The 20,075-nt window shown below is 40.9% G+C and overlaps 2 protein-coding genes across 7 annotated transcripts; both read left to right on the top strand.

The window, feature by feature from the left end:
- Positions 1-198: 198 nt before the first annotated feature.
- LOC105699701 (hsp90 co-chaperone Cdc37) lies at positions 199-6,136 on the top strand. 3 transcript variants are annotated; one of them, XR_002762389.1, is made up of 6 exons: positions 199-520; positions 890-1,023; positions 1,128-1,572; positions 1,678-1,983; positions 2,095-5,019; positions 5,117-6,136. XR_002762389.1 is itself a non-coding variant. In XM_012424896.2 (6 exons), exons 2-6 carry the CDS (start codon positions 488-490, stop codon positions 2,287-2,289), a joined length of 1,113 nt encoding a protein of 370 aa, XP_012280319.1. In that variant the 5' UTR covers positions 199-376; positions 464-487; the 3' UTR covers positions 2,290-2,415. The 3 variants fall into 3 exon arrangements, 2 of the variants coding, with proteins under 2 accessions (XP_012280319.1, XP_012280320.1); XM_012424896.2 differs by lacking the exon at positions 5,117-6,136 and having other exon boundaries at positions 199-376; positions 464-520; positions 2,095-2,415; XM_012424897.2 differs by lacking the exon at positions 5,117-6,136 and having other exon boundaries at positions 199-376; positions 2,095-2,415.
- LOC105699700 (chromodomain-helicase-DNA-binding protein 1) lies at positions 4,063-19,371 on the top strand. 4 transcript variants are annotated; one of them, XM_012424892.2, is made up of 22 exons: positions 4,063-4,192; positions 7,093-7,241; positions 9,012-9,284; positions 10,798-10,986; positions 11,086-11,255; positions 11,341-11,504; positions 11,624-11,783; positions 11,869-12,181; positions 12,269-12,476; positions 12,572-12,849; positions 12,929-13,901; positions 13,982-14,149; positions 14,263-14,389; positions 14,470-14,621; positions 14,719-15,080; positions 15,194-15,428; positions 15,688-15,807; positions 15,901-16,128; positions 16,207-16,530; positions 16,609-17,093; positions 17,195-17,308; positions 17,380-19,371. In XM_012424892.2, the coding sequence occupies exons 1-22, from the start codon at positions 4,187-4,189 to the stop codon at positions 17,600-17,602; spliced, it is 5,421 nt and encodes a 1,806-aa protein (XP_012280315.1). In that variant the 5' UTR covers positions 4,063-4,186; the 3' UTR covers positions 17,603-19,371. The 4 variants fall into 4 exon arrangements, with proteins under 4 accessions (XP_012280315.1, XP_012280316.1, XP_023290182.1 ...); XM_012424893.2 differs by having other exon boundaries at positions 9,003-9,284; positions 15,913-16,128; XM_023434414.1 differs by having other exon boundaries at positions 9,003-9,284.
- Positions 19,372-20,075: the final 704 nt, after the last annotated feature.

Here is a 20,075-nt window from a genome sequence, read left to right as displayed (position 1 = left end):
CATACGTGAGCCGCCAACGGCAACTGGTAGATGGCACAGCCATCGCGAGTGCGCGAAACCCTACCAGAAATTCGTTGCGCCATCCTTGGGGGCAAAAAACGGTGAAAGCTAACGTACGAAATCAGAGGGCAGCACACGTTGCGATCGCGCGACCCTGCCCGTGAGCAATCTCCCAACTCATCGCTGGTTATACCACCGGCGATGATAAAACCGTTGCAAAGAAACGTGTGTAAATACATCCGTTGGATATTTCTTCTGTATAAACTGCAAATGTCGCGTAGGAAAGCGTTCTCAAAAACGTAGTTTAGCTGCTGGTAGAAACGTCCTTGCAGCTATTCAGTCCAGTTAAGTCCAGTTGACAATCAAGTTTTGGCAGGTAATACTCAGGTGGTTTCGTTCAGAAAATAGGAGTGAATTTCGAAGTTTCTTTTATCGAATAATTGTGCCCAATACATAATTATAGGTGACGCAAATTTCTAACCGAATAATGGTCGATTATAGCAAGTGGAAGAACATAGAAGTAAGGATAAGTATACATGTATTTCAGTAGAACTAACGTGAGGAATATTCCAGAATGTTTTCAGAAACTTGGTTTAATAGATTTTATTTAAAGAATTGACGGGTTAATACGGTGCTATGTACGTATCATCGTGCAATTTATATGGAAACGTCTTTTTTTCTAACATGTAATGCATTGTAATCTTGCATATAGGTTCAGTTAGAATTTCTATTATAAAGTCGTGAAATAATTATTAATGTCCTTGCGAAACATCATTCTTACATATCTGTATGAAAATGAGTCTATAATATCATTAGATAACGATAATAATAAGGTTATGATTGATGTACGTTGCATATATTTTGACGTTTTAATTTTTATGATTTCTAGATCTCTGATGACGAGGATGACACGCACCCTAATATCGATACACCATCACTATTCAGATGGCGACATCAAGCAAGAATCGAGAGAATGGAAGAAAGAAAAAAAGAGAAAGAGGAGCACGAAAGGAAAAAAGCACAGTAATAATCAATTGTGTAATTTTTAGTAAACAATGTTAAGATAAACTTAAATGTAATTCTAAGAAATTTTGACATTTTTTTCTTAATTGCTTCTGTGACAATAGGACACTGAAAAAACTTAAAGATACGAAGGAAAAGCTCGCAAAACTGGAAAATGATCAAAAGGATTCAGCTGATTTAACCACTCTGACAAAGGCACTGCAGGAATTGGAAAAAGAGGAAGAAAGGATCAAGAAAGAAGAGGAAGATCTGATGAAAAAAGAAAAATTGGCTCCATGGAATGTTGATACAATTGGTCAAGATGGCTTTACTAAAACTGTAATAAATTCGACACCTATACGACGGGACGATGATTTGAATATTTCGGATGAAGAAAAGGAAAGGAGAATGAAAAAATTTGTTAAAGACAATGAGAAAAATCTGAAGAAATTCGGTATGCTCAGGAGGTATGACGATAGTAAAAAGTTCCTTCAAGATCATCCAGAATTAGTATGTGAGAACACAGCAAATTATTTAGTTATTTGGTGTATCAATCTTGAGATTGAAGAGGTACGTTTTCCTTTTTATCAAGCAAATCATTAAGAATATTGTTATATCCTACATTTTTATATTTATCTTAACAGTTATCATTTACTTATATCTTTTTTTTTACAGAAACATGACTTAATGGAGCATGTTGCTCATCAATGTATATGCATGCAATACATTTTCGAGTTGTCAAAACAGTTGGATGTCGACCCAAGAGCATGTGTAGGTTCTTTCTTCAGTCGAATACAGATTGCGGAGGTGGAATACAAAAATTCCTTCGATGATGAGCTTAGATCATTTAAAGAGAGAATTCGAAAAAGAGCAGCAGAAAAGGTTGCAGAGGCTCTCAAGGAAGCGGAAGAGGAAGAGAAGAAAAATCGACTAGGCCCAGGAGGTCTTGATCCTGTCGAAGTGTTTGAAAGTCTTCCTGAAGTAAGATGGACAATCATGACATCTTAGTTATTTAATTCACGAGAAGAATAATTTATACTAACCAATTCAGTTTATCTTAAGTATTATTCTTACTATTATTTTTTATTTTAGGCTCTACAGAAATGTTTTGAAGCGCAAGACATTCCGCTGCTTCAGCAAACAATAGCTGCAATGTCTGAAGAAGATGCTAGGTACCACATGAAACGGTGCATCGACAGCGGACTCTGGTTACCAGATGCGAAAGCAAAAGAAGATCAAGGAGCGGCACCCAAAGATGAAACAAGCGGGACGCCGGATCCTGAATGAACCAATAGAAATACTATAATATTATGTATCTATTTTTTCTTTAATGCAACTCACACACTCATATAAATATCTTACATATAGTTCTTAAAAACTCTATCAAAAATAAAGTTAATATCAGAAGCGTTACGTCGTGCCTTCATTCTCGTAATTAGAGTATTGCGGGTCTTTTATTTAACAAGGCACGTGATTAAACTCTGTATTTTATGCGATTATGGTTTGTAATTACGAATTGTTTTTGCATAAGATTAGTTTCTACACACCTCGAGATAATGATAATATTCTGTAGAAATACAAGGGAAATTCATTAAAATCGATCACTCTAATTATTTCGGAAATGTTCATGAATCGTTTCTAAGAATGAATTAGCTATCTTCGCATTCAATTCTGTGGGTATTTTAAATTTGAGCGGTTTTCTCGGTACTTCGATATATCGTCGAGTTTCGATAATACAGATACGGTCTCGTTCGACCGGATGTGGGGAGCAGTCGAGTCTCGGACTTTCGAGATCGTCCTCCTTTTCCGGTGCTGTGTGCGACAGGTCCTTGGGTAATATTTTTCATCCTCTATACAAGTTTGTATCGCGTCAGTTCTCAGCCTTGTGGAAAACTCGCTTTGCTTTCTTTGCATCGGGTAAACTGTCCTCCTTTGCTGTACATGAATTCCGACGATTCTAATCACTAAATTGGTTGAAATTCATCAAAATTGCGTGGCCAGTCTCAGCTCCTCCCAAGTCCATGTAGCGTAGAGCCTATAATTCCCTATATTCCCTCCAGATGGCGCTGTCGTTGTCCGCATGCTGACGTCATTAATATTCATATAACGCGTAGTAACGAATCACCTGTAATCAAGCTATACCTCTGCATCATCTTTCGATTCTTAATGCATAATTGGGCTCCTGATCGATAATCGAATTAACGTCGATCATTTCCATCGGCAATTCCAACTTAACATTCATAGAGTCTGTTTAAATATTGGATCAACTTACAAAATTATGATGTAACTTTAATGCTATTCCTCCTAGTTCTACAAATTTTTCTAAAATCTGTTAAACGAACTATCAAGACCGTATGTAAAAGCGGATCATTGGATTACATAAAAGATGGCGAACGTGATGGCGTCCTTTGAGATGGTCCCATCAGGAATCCACGTGCCTGAAAGAATCAACTTCCTTTCATTCTTTCTGTTCAAAGTGAGGCCAACATCGGTTCAGATTTTTCAAGCTACACGACCTTGAAGTCGAGGACGGTTTTTGGTTTTCGATAACTGCGCATATAGCGGGAGTCATCGAGTGGAAAAACGGGGTGCAGTGCATCTTGGGTAGATTTTCCTCTCCGCGTAACCAAGATGGCGGACGTGCGCGGCAATCTTGAGATGGGTATGTTCGATTCGAGTTTCATACCTCGCATTCGCGTGTAATGGATTAATCGATATGTCACGAGTAGAGGGATTTACCATGCCAGGAAAGATCTTTTTCTGTTGAAAATTCGGAATTTTTGATACGAGACGGTATGTGAGGAGGCAAAATTGTCCGTTATGCGGTGGTTGAAGGGAAGCGGTACGGCGCTCGGATCGGCTAATCGCGTTTCCTTCGTGGACGGAGAGGGGGCACGCTCGCGGTGCACGCTGGGTCGGCGACTCGATTGGCTGGCGGGGTGGGGGGCTTGGGGAGGGCGGACGAGTGAGTCGGGTTCACAAAATGGCGGCCAAGCTCGGGCCTGCGAACATATAGTACGGGAAAATTCGATAAATTTGTGCGATGTCGCGGCTCTGTATATCGAAGATCGTTTAACATTGCGAACACGTGTGCGCCCGGTATTATTAATCGCAATCGGCAGTCCGAAGTGGCGCGATTTGTGGCCGTAAGATCCGGACCTTAGTGCGACGCGTAGACGGGACGATGCAGGTGAGTGGTCGGTCACGAAAATGAGTTTTCCAGCTTAAGTCCGATTTTTTAAGCGATAATTGTTTCGCTCCGTTGCCGAGGCGAGCATCGCCGTGGATTGGCGAGGTCCGAGTCGCGAAAAATCGTCGCGATGTTGTTTGGAACGGGGGGAATTAACGTTGCCACATGCGTTTCGGTGTGCTCCGGGCAAGGGAAATTCGTGTAAAAATTGTATTAAACAACGGGGATGCGATTTAACGGTTCCTGCGTGTAGGGTGGGGCCTTGGGGTCTTCCGGTGGCCCGGGTCTTGGCGCTCTTGGTCCTCGATTTTGTCCAACTTTGAACAGTTTTCAGCCTCTGCATTAACCTAGAAGTTTGTTTACCTCTACTCGAGACAACGTTTTTCACTGAAAATAATTTTGTTCCACCCTGATTTTCCTGTAGAACGATTCTCCATCATTTCCTTCATCTTCTGTGTGGGCTTATTCGAAAATTTAAAATAGACCCATTTTTGCAAATTGAGCTCAAAGTTGGTGGTGCATGCTTCCTCGATCGTGTCAGGTGTGTCTTCGGTTAAGTGATCAAGCTAAACCCAGCAGTGTTCGTTCCTTTACCTCGAAACTACTTTGGACAAATGACCGATTTGTCAAAAATACTTACGATAGATTATATTTCATCCCATTTTTCACAAAGTAGCCAGCGTCATTTTCAAAGGGAACTTCTGTTCATCCTAAGAATTATGTGGATTTTCTATTGCTTCGTGCTTTGCAATTACATCAGAAATGTTTACGTTATGATGGGAGAAAAGGTTTTTGAACCATTCAAAGAGGAAGGTCTATGAAACAAGGTAAAAATACCAACTTCCTTCTGTTACTGGATGTTTCAAATGTTTAGCGAACACTCGACTTTTCGACAGATATCGATTATATGATTTTTATCCATAGGTAAGGAACCATTAAACATTTGACGATTATGATTTAGTATAATTCATGCAGAGAGGTGAAGTAATCGATGGAATGATCTTAAATTTAGGTACTATTTAAGGTTAAAGCTAAAATTATGACTAACTGCTAGTTGTTTTTCAAAATAAAAATTTGTATTGCCAAATATATTGCCATCAAATTCAAAACGATCACTAGTCTTACTGGTTGGTATTAGAAAGTTTATTCCATGAGTTTGTAGTAAAATGTAAACTTAAAATGAGAAAAGGAAAATATTGGGAATATGAAAGTAGTTTCTTCCAGATTAAGTGTACATGTATTTAAAAAATGTGTAGCTAATCTTTTTTCTTGAATCGAGTGCATTGATATAATTTTTTTCATTATCGTGTGTTATGCTTGTTATCGATTCTAATGGGAAGTTCAAACCGATCTGTTTTTTAAACTGAAAATTCTTAGCGGTAGTGTTGGTTTTTACCAGGAATTTAAAATGCAATTGCTACCATATTAATATCATTGATGACGTTGGTAGTTTAGACCATTGGTGTTAATAAATAATATAATAATATCCTTTCATTCATCTCTTACCTTTTAAAAATCTATGTAGGTCAAAGTTGTTGCTTTCTCGATCAAAGTTCATGCTACATATGCATCATATACTTAGGGATTAAATTATTTATACATACCTTAAAATCCATGCAATGGTAATATGTACAAATGAATCTATACTTGATATGCAGCCAAAAAATAGCACGCATACATTATAATACTATAAATATTTCAATCTCTCAAATAACAGCTCTCGATTCTCTTTAAACCATGCATACTTAGAATTTTTAGCTGTCCAGTAAATTCAAAAATTACATTTCAAATATTTCATCAAAAAGAACCAGCTTGAAGCATTTCGCAGCTGAAATCAGGATGAAACAGCTGAACTCCTTGTGTCTTCGCTCTGTAACATTTTCAAAGAAACGGTAAAATGTAACTACTGAAGTTCTCAATAAATGAACCAAGTCTTCAAGCGAAGTATGTCATTATTCGTATCACCTACCACTCCCTTGGCGGTATGGGTAATTATCTTTAGAATAAGCATTTAAGGATTCATTTTTAAATGTCTCTCTCTAATGTGAATTATTTTAATTACATGAAATGGAATCAGAATTGCAGCGGACGCACCTGAGGTACACAGGCAAACGAGGCAAAACGAATTGCCTCTACTTCGGTATATTAATAAATTTATGGCATGAATCTCGGAGCAGCGTCTATTTTCAGTATAGTCTCAAAATTTTCACGCTCGACCCTCCAGAGTTAATTATTTCAACGAATTCTCGTGAGTTTCTTGCGGACGTTGCGTTCTGATTCTTCACAAAATGGCGGCCAGAGACACGAAATGGCGGCGCAAAATGGCGGACTTGAAACGAGACGACATGAATATCTCTTCCCAATGAGGGTGTCTCGGCGATTAAAATATCTTGTTCGTGACAATGGCACGCAGTGGTTCCGAACCGCCGATGTGCTAAAATATTTTTAACATAACTCGAACTATAAAAAAACATTTAACATTATTTGTAGATATTAAGGTTACTTCGGGCAACCTTCCTCGTCGCGAAAAGATCTAACCGCCTTTGTGGATATTTTCTCGCTGAACTGGGATAGAGTTATCGTGTGCTGATTAATATAGGAATGAAGAAAAAAAAAGATATAAATGATAAGGAGACGTTCGGAGTTCAGCGAGGATTTATTCATAATCGCTTATGAATTTTTTTCAACCTATCGAGGTTAGCCGGGATTCCGAGGGAACTGAAAGTTGGGGTATTCGCTACGATGACGCGGTTATAACTCGCGTGGGCGTATATGCAAAATCTGCCGATAAAACGCAAATATTAGAAACGATTCGAAGGGTTCGTTCCAAACAACATTGCGGCCGTAGCGTAGAATAGAGATGGTATTTCATCGGATGTCTTTTCTTCGTCTCCTTCCAGAAAACGTTAGAGTCGGAGTCGGGTAAAGAGTCTAGATCGGATTCTGAGAATGAGAACGAAAATGAGAATGAGAATGAAAACGAGAATGAAAGTAAAAGCGAGAGCAGCTCCTCCGGAAGCAACAGCGGCTCCGGCTCGGGATCCGAAAGGTGCGTATTAAGAAAATTTCGTTAATATCCTTTGATATCAGAACGTCTTGCGAATCGAACGAGCTTGCATGCGGTACGTCAAGAATAAAACTAGCGCCGAACTCTGCTTACTCCCTCTTCATCGTAAGGCTCATTATCCCGTGCCATTGCCTTGGTAATATGAGCCTTACCGCGGCGGGCGAATAAATCGAGTTTCGGGGGCGACCTTGGGCGTTCTCTTGGTCGGATTAATTCATCGAAAGGACGATGCTCGACCGTTTGAGCGATCGTCGCTGGAATATTTTAATAACGAGTTTTCCGGGGAAAATGAAGATACGTAATTACGCTCGAGGCGGTTTTACTTTTTCATGCATTAAAGAGCTGCGGTTTGTTCGGACCGCAAGAACTGGTAAACAAGGGATATTAATCGAGGAATTGGTATTCCTCGTTGCCACGTGTTTGTTCACTTTTGTTCATTGCAAAAGCCATTGAAAGCACTAACGATCCAAGTATCCCGGCTTTCTTTTTTGCTAACTTTCCAACTGTTGGTGGTCTTGTCCTTTAAGGAGGATTTCTCCTGGATCTCACCTCGTCTGCACACGATTGTTTTACTTCCGATGTGATTTTTAGCTTTCAATGATAACACCGTTTCCGGGGTGATCGAACCGTGCGAGGCTTCTTTACCCTCATTCCTAAGTAAATATTAATGTTTTAAATATAACTTGGTAATGTGACACTGGTACATTTGCGAAGGTTAGATCTTGGCCAGCACCTTGGAAAATGCGAGAGCTCGAGGGTGTAGAAAACGAAGAATCGCTTTTCACGTCACGCGGACGTCAAGAAATGCCTAGTGTACGTAGTCGCCCACGAGGGTGGCCAAAAAACGTTCATTTGCGGCAGGAGATGTCGCGCACGCTGACTCTTCTAGGAGGAAAATTCCGAACACCGTGGTTAGAATTTAAAAACAGGAATTTTTTTTTTTTCAACATCTGTACGCTCTCTCACGCCAATTAACGTATTCTCCAGTGACGTGCAAGTTAGACGCTCCACTCCGTCTCCCTGGGAAGCGTACCTAAATTATCGAACTTCATTCTAATTTTATTTTCCGAGCAACCCTTCGGGCCCAGGGTTAAGAAATCAATAGTCTTGTTTCCTCGAGAGACCGGCGTTGCACGCGTAAAAAATTGTACACCGCGCGGTGTATGTGCGGTACTCGTTACGCGGTACTACTGTCATTGTCCAGGCTCGTATCAATCCGCAGCTGATAATTAAATCCCCGTTGGCGCGATGTTTCGAGCAGACGAGAGCATCGACGCCACGAGTGGCCCATTTCCGAGCCATGAATGGAAACCTGAGAATTAGCGATATGAACTTTTTTTTTTCGCCTTCCTCGAGAGTTGACTACTGGATTTTTTTTTTCGGAAGGTCATTTGAACGCTACAAATGAGAAGGGATGGAATATTAACTTAGTAAAAAACTCCTAGAAATGTTAACTTAAATTCGAGAAAGGCGAGTGCACTTGTACAGTGGTGGACATTAATGTCTCCTCTGCAGACATGGCGTCGCCGGGGGAGGATGAGAAGGCATTCGTGTCCATCGATGTACATTCGGAGTGCATCGTGACTTTTCTCGCGGGACGACGATTGGGAAAATATGGAATACCGGGCGAAGAGTCTCGGGACTTCTCTCGCATATTTCAAGGTGCTGCCATTGGTCCGTTAAACGAAACTGGCGAGATTGAAAGAAAGAACAAAAAAAAATATTGCCCGGCTGCTCTCGCAGCGACTCCAGTTCCTCGAGCGGTTCCGGCTCGGCCTCGGGCTCCGACTCGGAAAAGTCGGAAAAGTCGGACGCACCTGCACGGAGCGATAGCTTTCAGAGCCGAAGCTCGAATCACAGCACCGACACGAAAGTTAGGCATAAGAGCGACTCTAGCCGCGAGTGGGACGAGAACCCAGATATATACGGCATCAGGAGGTCGGCTCGCTCTAGGAAGGAGCCCGAGAGGCTCGCCCAACGCGAGAGCGACAGCGCCGATTTCCGCAAAAAGATCAAGAAGAAGAGGTAAGCACGCGACACCTACCCATCGAGGACCGACCCTTCGGCGTATTTTCATATCTATTAAGAGGATATGAAAGAGTCAGCCTATATATTTATCTGGGATGTCAAATCGTTGGGGAAAGTATTCCCCGTATTGGGCGTACCGGTTCGTTTCAAAATTTATCACGTAAATATGGAGGGCCTAAAACTCATGAAATTTCATTTTTCATCCGAAATTTATTTATGAACTAGAACCAACACGGCTTCTTGGAGGCTTAGAGTCGAAAATGAAGAGTTTCAAGACCTGTCCTCATCAAGGCTTGTCCTGCGGCTGACGCGTGTTTCTAGAGCAAAAATTTAGTTGCAGCTAGACGTCACAGATGGCGACGTTGGTTCGTCAAAAATATATATAAAGCTCATGTTACCACTTGAGTATTCAAAAGGGCATAGATCAGTTTTACTTTATCGACGTCGATTAAATTTCTTAACGCCTTTCATATCCTCTTAATATTCATTCATATTTATTTCCAATTTTCTACTATATACACGCAACTTTTCAAGAGTGAAACTTCTTATCACGATAGTAAAACGCTGAAGGGTGAATGTTTTATTTTACCTTTTTCATTCTAAAATTAATTAATAATCCCCATTTATGGCGGAACTAGATCTTCTTGCAGCGTTAATGCATTACTCTCGATTAATATTTACGGTGAATGAAGAATTAAGAAGTTTCACTTTCTAAACGCGTGGCCGCCATTTTCTTTTCTTTTGTCATTCCAAGCGGTCGGGAAATAATCGTTATAAAATCTTCGCGTCGTGGTTCTTGATCAAGTAGAGTTTCTTTTTTGTATTATCATCCTCTCGGTAAATCTCCAGTTCGAGTAATGCATCGTCCAGCTTCGGTTTTCAATTGTATTATATTTAACGATTGTGTCTAACAAGTGACGGCCCGGCTTATTAATTAATTCGAAGAGAGTGAGACATCGTTTTGGCACGGCTGAAATACGTTTCTTTGGCGTGTAAAGATTGCTGCTTTCCGACAAATAACATTCGGCCGGCGTACGTGATTTTGTGCGTGTACTCTTTTGTAATCTCACTTATCCGACGATTGCACCCCATGGTGTACGTGAATGCAATAACGGAGCACTTGCATCTCTGACGCTTTCTCGTCACGAATTCTTTTTTTTTTTTTCTCTCCCGATTCACGCCGTGATACGTAGATGTATTCCCGTTTCCTTTTTTCGTTGCTCCGATGTGTTTATTTAGAATCTATCCGTATGCCAGCACTTGACTGTTATCATTCAGTGTTGTTGGAAATTAATCAGGCTTATCGTGTAATCGTCTTGTAGAGCGCGTCTCTATGATGTCGACCATAGGCAAATTTAATTGTTGTCGATGTAACGATTTACAATTTTTTTTTTTCGTCGTTTACGTTGTATTTATAAATGCAAACGAGGTGCCTAATCGAAGGCATCTCGTTTGCGTTTCAACTTAGGGGGGGGATGCAATTTATTGTAATGAAAATGTTGCATTTTAGTTCGCAAAATTCTTGGAATTCGGAGAGCTCGGATTCGGAGTCCGACGAGGCCGAGAAACGACGTCCACCTCCTAGTAAATCGTTAAATCGTCGAGCAGCACAAAAAGCGAAGGCTAATGCTCGGGCACGAAAGAAGAGGATATCGGATTCGTCGGAAAATTCGTCGTTCGACTCGGATGATAATAGGAGGTATTTATGATTTGATTCCTGCTTTTTTACGCTCTCTTTTATTTATGAGGTGCTATTCTAATTTTGGGGGGTAATTAAATCTTGTGATTGGACTTTCAGACAGGTGACCAGGCGAACTGGAACTGCCGTGAGTTATAAAGAACAAAGCGAAGAGGGGACTGATAGTGAAGATATCGTCGAGGTTGACGAAGCAACGGCGGCACAAGCTGAACCTGATAATGCAGAAACTATAGAGCGCATTTTGGGTCAGAGGAAAGGGAAAAAAGGCGGTAAGGATATTTTTTAAATATATGCAGTCTGGGTTGTATCTTTAATTCCGTTAACCTTGATAATACGCTAATCAATTGTCATTAGTGACGGGAAATGTTACGACCGTTTACGCCGTCGAAGAAAATGGAGATCCTAATTCTGTACATTTGACCGACGGAGAAATTGAAATGCAGTACCTGATTAAGTGGAAGGGTTGGTCTCACATACACAATACTTGGGAGTCGGAGGATTCGTTAAAGGCTCAAAAGGTATATTTATTCCTGTATCGTTAGTGCAACCATTTCGGTGATAATTAAAAGCTCTCATTAGAGGTGGCCAGTATCAAGTTTATTCCATTTACACACGTAGACGTCATTTCCTGTTGTAGGTAAAGGGAATAAAAAAGTTGGATAACTTTATCAAACGTGAAACGGAAATAAAACTTTGGAGAGATTACGCTGGACCTGAAGACATAGACTATTTTGAATGCCAATTGGAGCTTCAGCAGGATCTCTTGAAAAGCTATAATAATGTTGAAAGAATTATTGGTGAGTTTTCGTAAGCGACGGCGAAGTATTAGGATTAGGAATTTTTATTAAGAATAATTTGAATCAAGAGAGTGTGTACTTGTAGCCGAATATAAGAAACCGGACTCGGATCATCCTGACTATTATTGCAAATGGGAAAGTTTACCTTACTCGGAGGCTACTTGGGAAGATGGGGCATTAATAGAAAAGAAATGGCCCGAGAAGATCAAGGAGTTTCGAGATAGGGAGGATTCGAAGAGAACGCCGAGCAAACATTGTAAAGTTCTTAGATCTAGACCCAAGTTTCACCAGGTTAAGGAGCAGCCCGAGTACATGGGAAAAGGCAAAGAGTTGATTCTTAGGGATTATCAGATGGACGGGTTGAATTGGATGATTCACTCGTGGTGTAAAGAGAACAGGTAATTCTACAATTTTGTGGCTCACTGTGGAAATGTATTTTTACAATTTTACAATTTACAATTTACAATACATAATTCATATTTCAGTGTGATCCTGGCAGATGAAATGGGTCTTGGAAAAACGATACAGACAATATGTTTTCTGTATTATTTATTTCACGCTCATCAGCTTCATGGTCCATTTTTATTAATAGTTCCTTTATCGACAATGACTTCGTGGCAAAGAGAAATGGCACAGTGGGCGCCGGAGATGAATTTTGTTACATATTTAGGCGACGTGACTTCTCGTAATATTGTAAGTATCAAAGCCAATTACAATGATTGTTATAAAATTCTGAAACTGTGTGAATATTTAATTTGTTAAATTCTGATATTTTTTTTTTTTTGTAGATCAGGGAATACGAATGGTGCTACAGTTCGAAGAGATTAAAATTCAATGCTATACTCACTACATACGAAATAGTACTAAAAGATAAAGCATTTTTGGGAGCTTTGAACTGGGCAGCACTTTTGGTGGATGAGGCACATCGGCTGAAAAACGATGATTCGCTTTTGTATAAAGCTCTTTTCGAGTTTCATACCAATCATCGATTGCTGATTACCGGAACACCCTTACAAAACAGTCTGAAAGAGTTATGGGCGTTGTTGCACTTTATCATGCCGAACAAGTAAGATCGTCTTACAATGAGCTATTATATTCTTATATACTTACTGTGGCAGAAATTCAATGTTGAATTTTTTTTTCAGATTTAATTCTTGGGAGGAGTTTGAAAAAGAGCATGACAATGCCGCTCAAAAGGGTTACTCCAAGCTGCATAAACAATTGGAACCTTTCATCTTGCGTCGAGTTAAGAAAGACGTAGAAAAGTCTCTGCCGGCAAAGGTTGAGCAAATCCTGCGAGTGGAAATGACTTCCTTACAGAAGCAGTATTATAAGTGGATACTCACTAAAAATTACAACGCTTTGCGAAAAGGTGTCAAAGGATCCACCATGACATTTCTAAATATCGTGATCGAATTGAAAAAGTGTTGTAATCATGCTTTCCTTACGAAACCTATGGACTGTGAAAGGAAAGAAAGCAACGAGGATTACTTGCAGCAGCTGATACGCGGTTCAGGCAAGCTGGTACTTTTGGACAAGTTGTTGGTACGTTTACGCGAGACAGGTCACAGGGTACTCATTTTTAGTCAGATGGTACGAATGTTGGACATTCTTGGGGAGTACCTGCAGAAGAGACATTTTCCATTCCAAAGGCTCGACGGAAGCATAAAGGGCGAACTCAGGAAACAGGCTTTGGATCACTTCAATGCCGATGGATCTCCTGATTTTTGCTTTCTATTGTCAACCAGAGCAGGCGGTCTTGGCATTAATTTAGCCACTGCGGATACAGTAATTATTTTCGATTCCGATTGGAATCCACAAAATGATTTGCAAGCTCAGGCGAGGGCGCATCGAATTGGTCAGAAGAACCAAGTGAACATTTATCGTTTGGTAACGAAGAGCTCGGTCGAGGAAGAAATCGTTGAGCGGGCCAAGCAGAAGATGGTTCTCGATCATTTAGTTATCCAAAGGATGGATACTACTGGTCGGACTGTGTTAGATAAAAAGAGCGCACAAACAAATAGTAATCCCTTTAATAAGGAAGACCTGACCGCTATTCTTAAATTTGGTGCCGAGGAATTATTTAAAGACGAGGAAGACGGCGACGAGGAGCCGACGGTAAGTCCTTCGCGACTTCTTTTCAGGATTGCGCCGCGTTTCAATTAAGTTCTAACGAATTTATATTTTCTCCTGGACAGTGTGACATCGATGAAATTTTAAGACGTGCGGAAACGAGAGACGAGGCACCCACTACTGTAGGAGATGAACTACTTTCAGCTTTTAAGGTGGCTAGTTTTGCTGCTTTTGAAGAAGAAGCCGAACCAATAGCTCAACCTAACGAAAATGACGAGGAAAGTAAAGACTGGGTATGTCGGTTTACAGTGACGCTTTGTAAAAATATAATACATTGAGAGGAATACGTAATTTATAGATTTTTAATCGAATATGAGAAATGTAATTCATGTATGATTTTTGCCAGGCGGAAATTATTCCTGAGAATTTCAGAATGAAGGTCGAGGAAGAGGAAAAGTCCAAAGAAATGGAGGATTTGTACCTTCCGCCCAGAAGTAGAAAAACGTTGCAACAAATCAATGAGTCTGGTGAAGGTAATAATCAATTCCTTTTTTCCATATTCAGTAGTTTCTAATTATTGAGTATTCGATATTAATTGATATACTTGTCGAAGGTGGGAGAAAACGCAGGAAAGCTGGAGATGACAGTGAAGAATTCGACGAATCAGGTAGTGACTTGGAAGGCAGTGACGACGAGAGACCTAAAAAACGAGGCAGGCCAAGAGTCAATCCTCGAGAGACCATTAAAAGTTTTACCGACGTTGAAGTAAGTTTTCAATTTTGTTTCTCTTTTTTATCATACTTCCGACGAATCGAATACTGTTTTACTTTCTCTAAAACCCACAATTTTTCTTTGACTACAGATAAGGAGGTTCATAAGAAGTTACAAGAAATTCCCAGCTCCTCTGAAGCGCCTGGATGATATCGCAGCTGACGCTGAACTTCAAGAAAAACCGATGTCGGAGTTGAGATATCTTGGAGAACAGCTGAAATCACGCTGTGAAGCTTGTCTCCAGGAATTTGAAACTGCAGCTAAAGACAATAAAGTTGGAGAAGAAGACGCAAGGTTACGCGGGCGTAAGAGAGGAAAAGGCCCGACGTTTAAAGTTTCCGGCGTGATGGTTAACGCAAAATCGTTCTCTGCTGCTGAAAAAGAATTGGAGCCTTTAGATCAAGTTCTTCCATCCGATCCCGAACAACGAGCTAATTGGCACCTTGACGCTAAGTAAGTCATATAGAATATAAACGTGAACAAGACATATTTAATATACGGCATAAAGAAGATTATGATCATTTAATTAGATCGTTCAAAGTATAAAGCATCGAAACCTCTTTTAGATTAAAACCTGCGAACTTTGATTGCGAGTGGACAACGGACGACGATTCAAGGTTGTTGAGGGGAATTTATATTCATGGAATGGGTTCCTGGGAGGCCATTAAAATGGACGCCAGTCTTAAACTTGGCGACAAAATACTTCCCAATGCTAGCAAACCTCAAGTTAAACAATTGCACGTACGTGCGGAATATCTCCTTAAAATATTGAAGAGACAGGTCGACCTCAAATCAGGAGTGGTAAGATTTTCTACTACGTTGATGTAATAACATTTTCCTCACGTGTTTCCCATCCGTTAACAGAGTTACATCCGTCTTCCTGTCCCGGAAATTGAACCGAAGGTACTACTCTCTTTACCTTTACCTGCAAACCTTTATTCCTTATCCAGTTTCTAAACAGCTGTCGTCTCGTTCCTATCCCGTTCCTTAAGTGCGATAAAAGTCATTAAATTTCAATCCCTACAAGCATAATTAAAACTGTATCTCGCAATGAATTTAGACGAAAACGAGGAAACCTAGGAAACCTAAAGAAATAAAGACTGCGATTACGAAAGAAATTATTGAAGAAAATGACAGTTCCGGCGATGAAAGTAAAAAGCCAAAGCCGAAGGTCGAAAAGGCAAGTGATCATTGAATAATGAAGGTGTAACTTCGCTTACACGAAACTCGCGTCTCCTTATTTACATGTTGAAGAGATGCTTTGAAATTGTAGGTAACGGTGAAGAAGGAAGAGGAAGTGGTAGCAAAAAAGGAAGTCAAGGAGGAATACGACGCAGTTTGCGAGGAGAAGAAAAAGGACAAGAAAATCAAAAAGGATAAGAAGGAGGGGAAGAAACCGAAAAAAAGCAAGCAAGCGGCTGGTCCAATGCACTTTACCGCCAATAACGAGCCGAGAGCACTCGACGTCCTCGGGGATTTGGATCCTTCGATATTCAATGAAGTGAGTGACTCAATTAAAATTATTCATCTGCTGTAAATATACAGTGGGGTGATATTTTCTATTTTATTATCGACGCAGTGCAAGGAAAAGATGCGTCCCGTGAAGAAAGCTTTGAAAGCACTGGACAAGCCGGATCAGTCGTTGAGCGAGGTCGAGCAAGTGGCTCACACTCGTCAGTGTCTCGTTCAGATCGGCAACCAAATCAATACTTATCTATCGGAGTACAAGGATCCGGAGCAGATCAAAGAGTGGCGGAGTAACCTCTGGTACTTCGTCTCCAAGTTCACCGAGTTCGATGCGAAGAAACTTTACAAATTGTACAAGCATGCGACGAAGAAAGGCGAGGGCAGCATAAGCGCGACGTCCAGTCCAGAGAAAAAGGAAGACCTCGCAAACGCAAAGGTACAGCAATGCATACGCATTTATACCTCGGTAAGTTTACCTTTTAAATACAATACGTAATAAACCGTCTTTCCATAGAAACACAATGAAAAGCAGCATGACAAACATATCGAAAAGCACTCTGAAAGCAACAAGGAGGTCCGCTCGGCGAAACGGCGGATCGACGACGTGGAGGAAAACTCGAATAGCGGGACACCGAGTAAAAAGCATATGGTGTCTACCACGGCTGTTGGAGGTGGTACCATTACTTTCAATACCGGTGCTATAACGATAACGCCGATTGCACCTGGGACGCCGACTCCTGTTTCGAGTACCTCGTCCACGCCTGCGGAGCCCACTAAGCATAAGGACCAGAAGGAATCGAAACATAAGGAAGTCAAAAGGGAGAGGGACAGAGATAGAGACAGGTCTCACAACGACAGAGGCATGGATAGGTTGAGCGGAGGCAAGGACGAGAGAATTAGAAGAGACAGTGGAGGGTACAACCAGGGAGGACATTACAGTGGTAGCAGAGAAGAGGACCATTGGTTGTGCAGAGACGGGAGGGATCCTCGAGACGGAAGGTAAGGCCGTGCTGTTAAACATTTTGATTGACATTCCAGCTCCAACTGGGTCCATACAAAAATTTCCCGTCATGCCTAACCATTGTCCTTGCGATCCACAGGTTTGGAGATCACAAACGCGACAGGTTTGAATCTTATGGCCGGATGTCGGGTGGATATCATCGAGACAGAGACAGAGACCGCGACCGTGGCATGCATGTAAACGATAAAAGGAAGTAAGTGGAGTCGAATCTTGTAATCGTGGCACGTTTGTTGACGTTATTAATTGGTGTTCTTGATTTTTCAGCGACTACTACCGATATCCACAGGGTCCCCCGGGTTATGGGTACGGAGGACCGGGTGCTTACGGTGGTGGAGGTGGCGGTGGTTATCAACAGACCGATATGCCACCGGGACACTTTAGGGGACGCGGTTATCCTGGGGATGGTTATCCCAACGATTGGCGACCTAACAAGGATTATAGAAGAGACTACGATAGAAGGCCGCCACCCCCGAACGCCAACTCCTAGTGCTCCTTCCTTGCCACCGTCCTAGAATGTGTCGTTAATCGATTGTAATTGTAATCACGCTACGATCGTGCGTTGCGGCTCTTTACCTGGCTACGAGTCATCCCGAAGGTACCAGAGATGAAGAGCGCGACGCACCGGAACGTTCAGTTGATCGATCCTTTTTTTAAAACCCTAATTTACGCGCCGACATCTTTCTGAACTGTAAAAAGGAATTCCTTCTATCGCTGTCAGCACGTGATACGCGGACGCGGATTTCGAGAGCGATACGGCGATTTTTTTAAAATGCTCGTTTAGACGTAGGTCGCGGCAACGCTCGACCGCGAGGAAAAAGCTACCATTAGTAGGAGATAATTGATAAATTTTTATATATATTGGAGGTTCTTGTAAAATGTCGATGACGGAGAGAACTTATTGGGTTTACGATCATTGATTCTAAGTCTGTTTTGTTCACGTTAACGCGCCTCGAGTAATTTCCAAATGTGCAATTCTTGCGCGTGGGGTAAATGATAAAGAAGGATGAGCCCATGGGATTCCAGTACGATATACGATAATACTTTTGTCCGCCGTTCGTCATAATCCGAAAGCCTTCCTTTAACTGTAGCTTATCGACGCGTGTAACATATTTTGCATTTTCAGGATCAATTGTGAATATCCAGTTTAGATTTAAAGTTCTTCTCCTTTTCGTACAACTCGCGCGTACCGTTTTCTCAAGCAAGTAGTGGATTAGCTCTGGCAAGACTTATGCCCCGTTTACAAATTATTTTGCAAACTCGGAGGATGCCTATTTTAATCGTGACCGAAATATCCCCGGAATTTACGCAAATTGGATCTACGAGGTGGGCAGACTTTCTACTCGCAATGGCTATGCACTTTGGATTTTTTTTTTTTCTTGCTGTCGCGTTCTTGCACATTAGAACCAGACCAACAACGTGGTTGCGTTAGATGACATTGAGAGATTTCAAAGATTGCATTGTCTCGCACCAGAAGTAGTTTGTGTTTGTCAGTAGAGATTTATCCGATCTGCTAAATCATGTTGTTGTTCCTGTTGTAATGAGGCACAAGTCACGTACTTTTGTATAATTTACCCCGTAAGGGATACCCTCCGAACCTTTTGTATTCTGCGAAAAAGAAAAGTGAGAAATGTAGATTTATTCAGTTTGGTATTTTACAGATTAAGGAAAATGAAGTGTTAGACAATAGGCGTATACGTGGGTAATACTTTTGGTATTCAGAGAGAATCGCAAGGACACTTGCTGATGTAACACTTCAATATTTCCCGTGCATGTACATTAATTCATTTCTTACCATACCATACGTCAATGTTCTAACTATGGATTACCTTCGTTGCGCTCTGCGTTTATTAGACTGCGTGAAAGATAAATTATTTTGTAGATTATTTTAATTACACAGATCGAGGTAACGACGTTAATAACAGTAGCAAAGTTTTGCAATTTTTAGTGTGCATTTGTGTAAATAATAGGACGTATACATACATATTGCATACCTAGGGATGGACATTGATTTTGAAAGTGTACAATGTACCAAACACTTGCGACGAAGAGAACGTATGATTCACAGCCTGATAGAAATCTGCTAGTTTAGATTTTTCTCTCTTGGGATGGTATTTAACAAGCGACGATAGCGAACAGTTTATAATTTATTACTAGCAGAACACCCATCACGATTAATGTTAAAGCGAGAACAGAAAAAGAGAGAGAGAGAGAGTATGTTGTACATATAGATAAAAGAATAAAGTGATTAATATCGTACATAAGATAGTTACGATACCGTATCGGAATCATATGAATCGCGCATTACATAACAGCAATGTATTTTATCTATCTTCACTGTAGAATATAAGATATTTCTGGAAATATAATTAGAAACGGAATTTCGAACGTGATTCGTTGTTTCTTGAGTAAATCGAGAATACATTGGTGGAATGCAGTCTTGCACTTTAAAGTACTAAGACAAAAACTGTCATTATTCAATGGCAGGCTACTTTTATTTGTTGTTCATTTTATGGAATTATTCAAAAATTGAAGCTGACTAACATTTAAAATATCAACTGATGTAAAATCAGTTTCATTTCCTAATGGTGTGATAACGGGTGAAAACCTTAGAGGTTAACGGTTGCATGAGAAAAAGGAAGGACCTCTCAACAGAGATGAGTTGGGAGATCGCTTACGGGCAGAATCGTGCGATCGCATCCTGTGCTGCCCTCTGGTTTCGTACGTTAGCTTTCACCGGTCCTGTCTACTAATCTCTGCTACTAACGAGGAGCGTGACAATACTAAATGTGGAACAGTTTGAGTACGCGGCCGCGAGGTGGTTTCAATGCGGTAATCGTAAAATGAATTATGGGTATTCCCTCATGGTTCCGTTTGTAAAACCGGAAATGACGCCTAGCTTGCGTGAACTTCCAGTGCCCACACCACGTGGGGTGTCGTGAATTTTAGAATTTATGGATACA

This window comes from Orussus abietinus, unplaced genomic scaffold (assembly GCF_000612105.2).
Source record: "Orussus abietinus isolate OABI.00-Male unplaced genomic scaffold, Oabi_2.0 scaffold10, whole genome shotgun sequence".
Taxonomy (NCBI): Eukaryota; Metazoa; Arthropoda; class Insecta; order Hymenoptera; family Orussidae; genus Orussus; species Orussus abietinus.
This window is presented reverse-complemented; position numbering and strand designations above follow the sequence as displayed.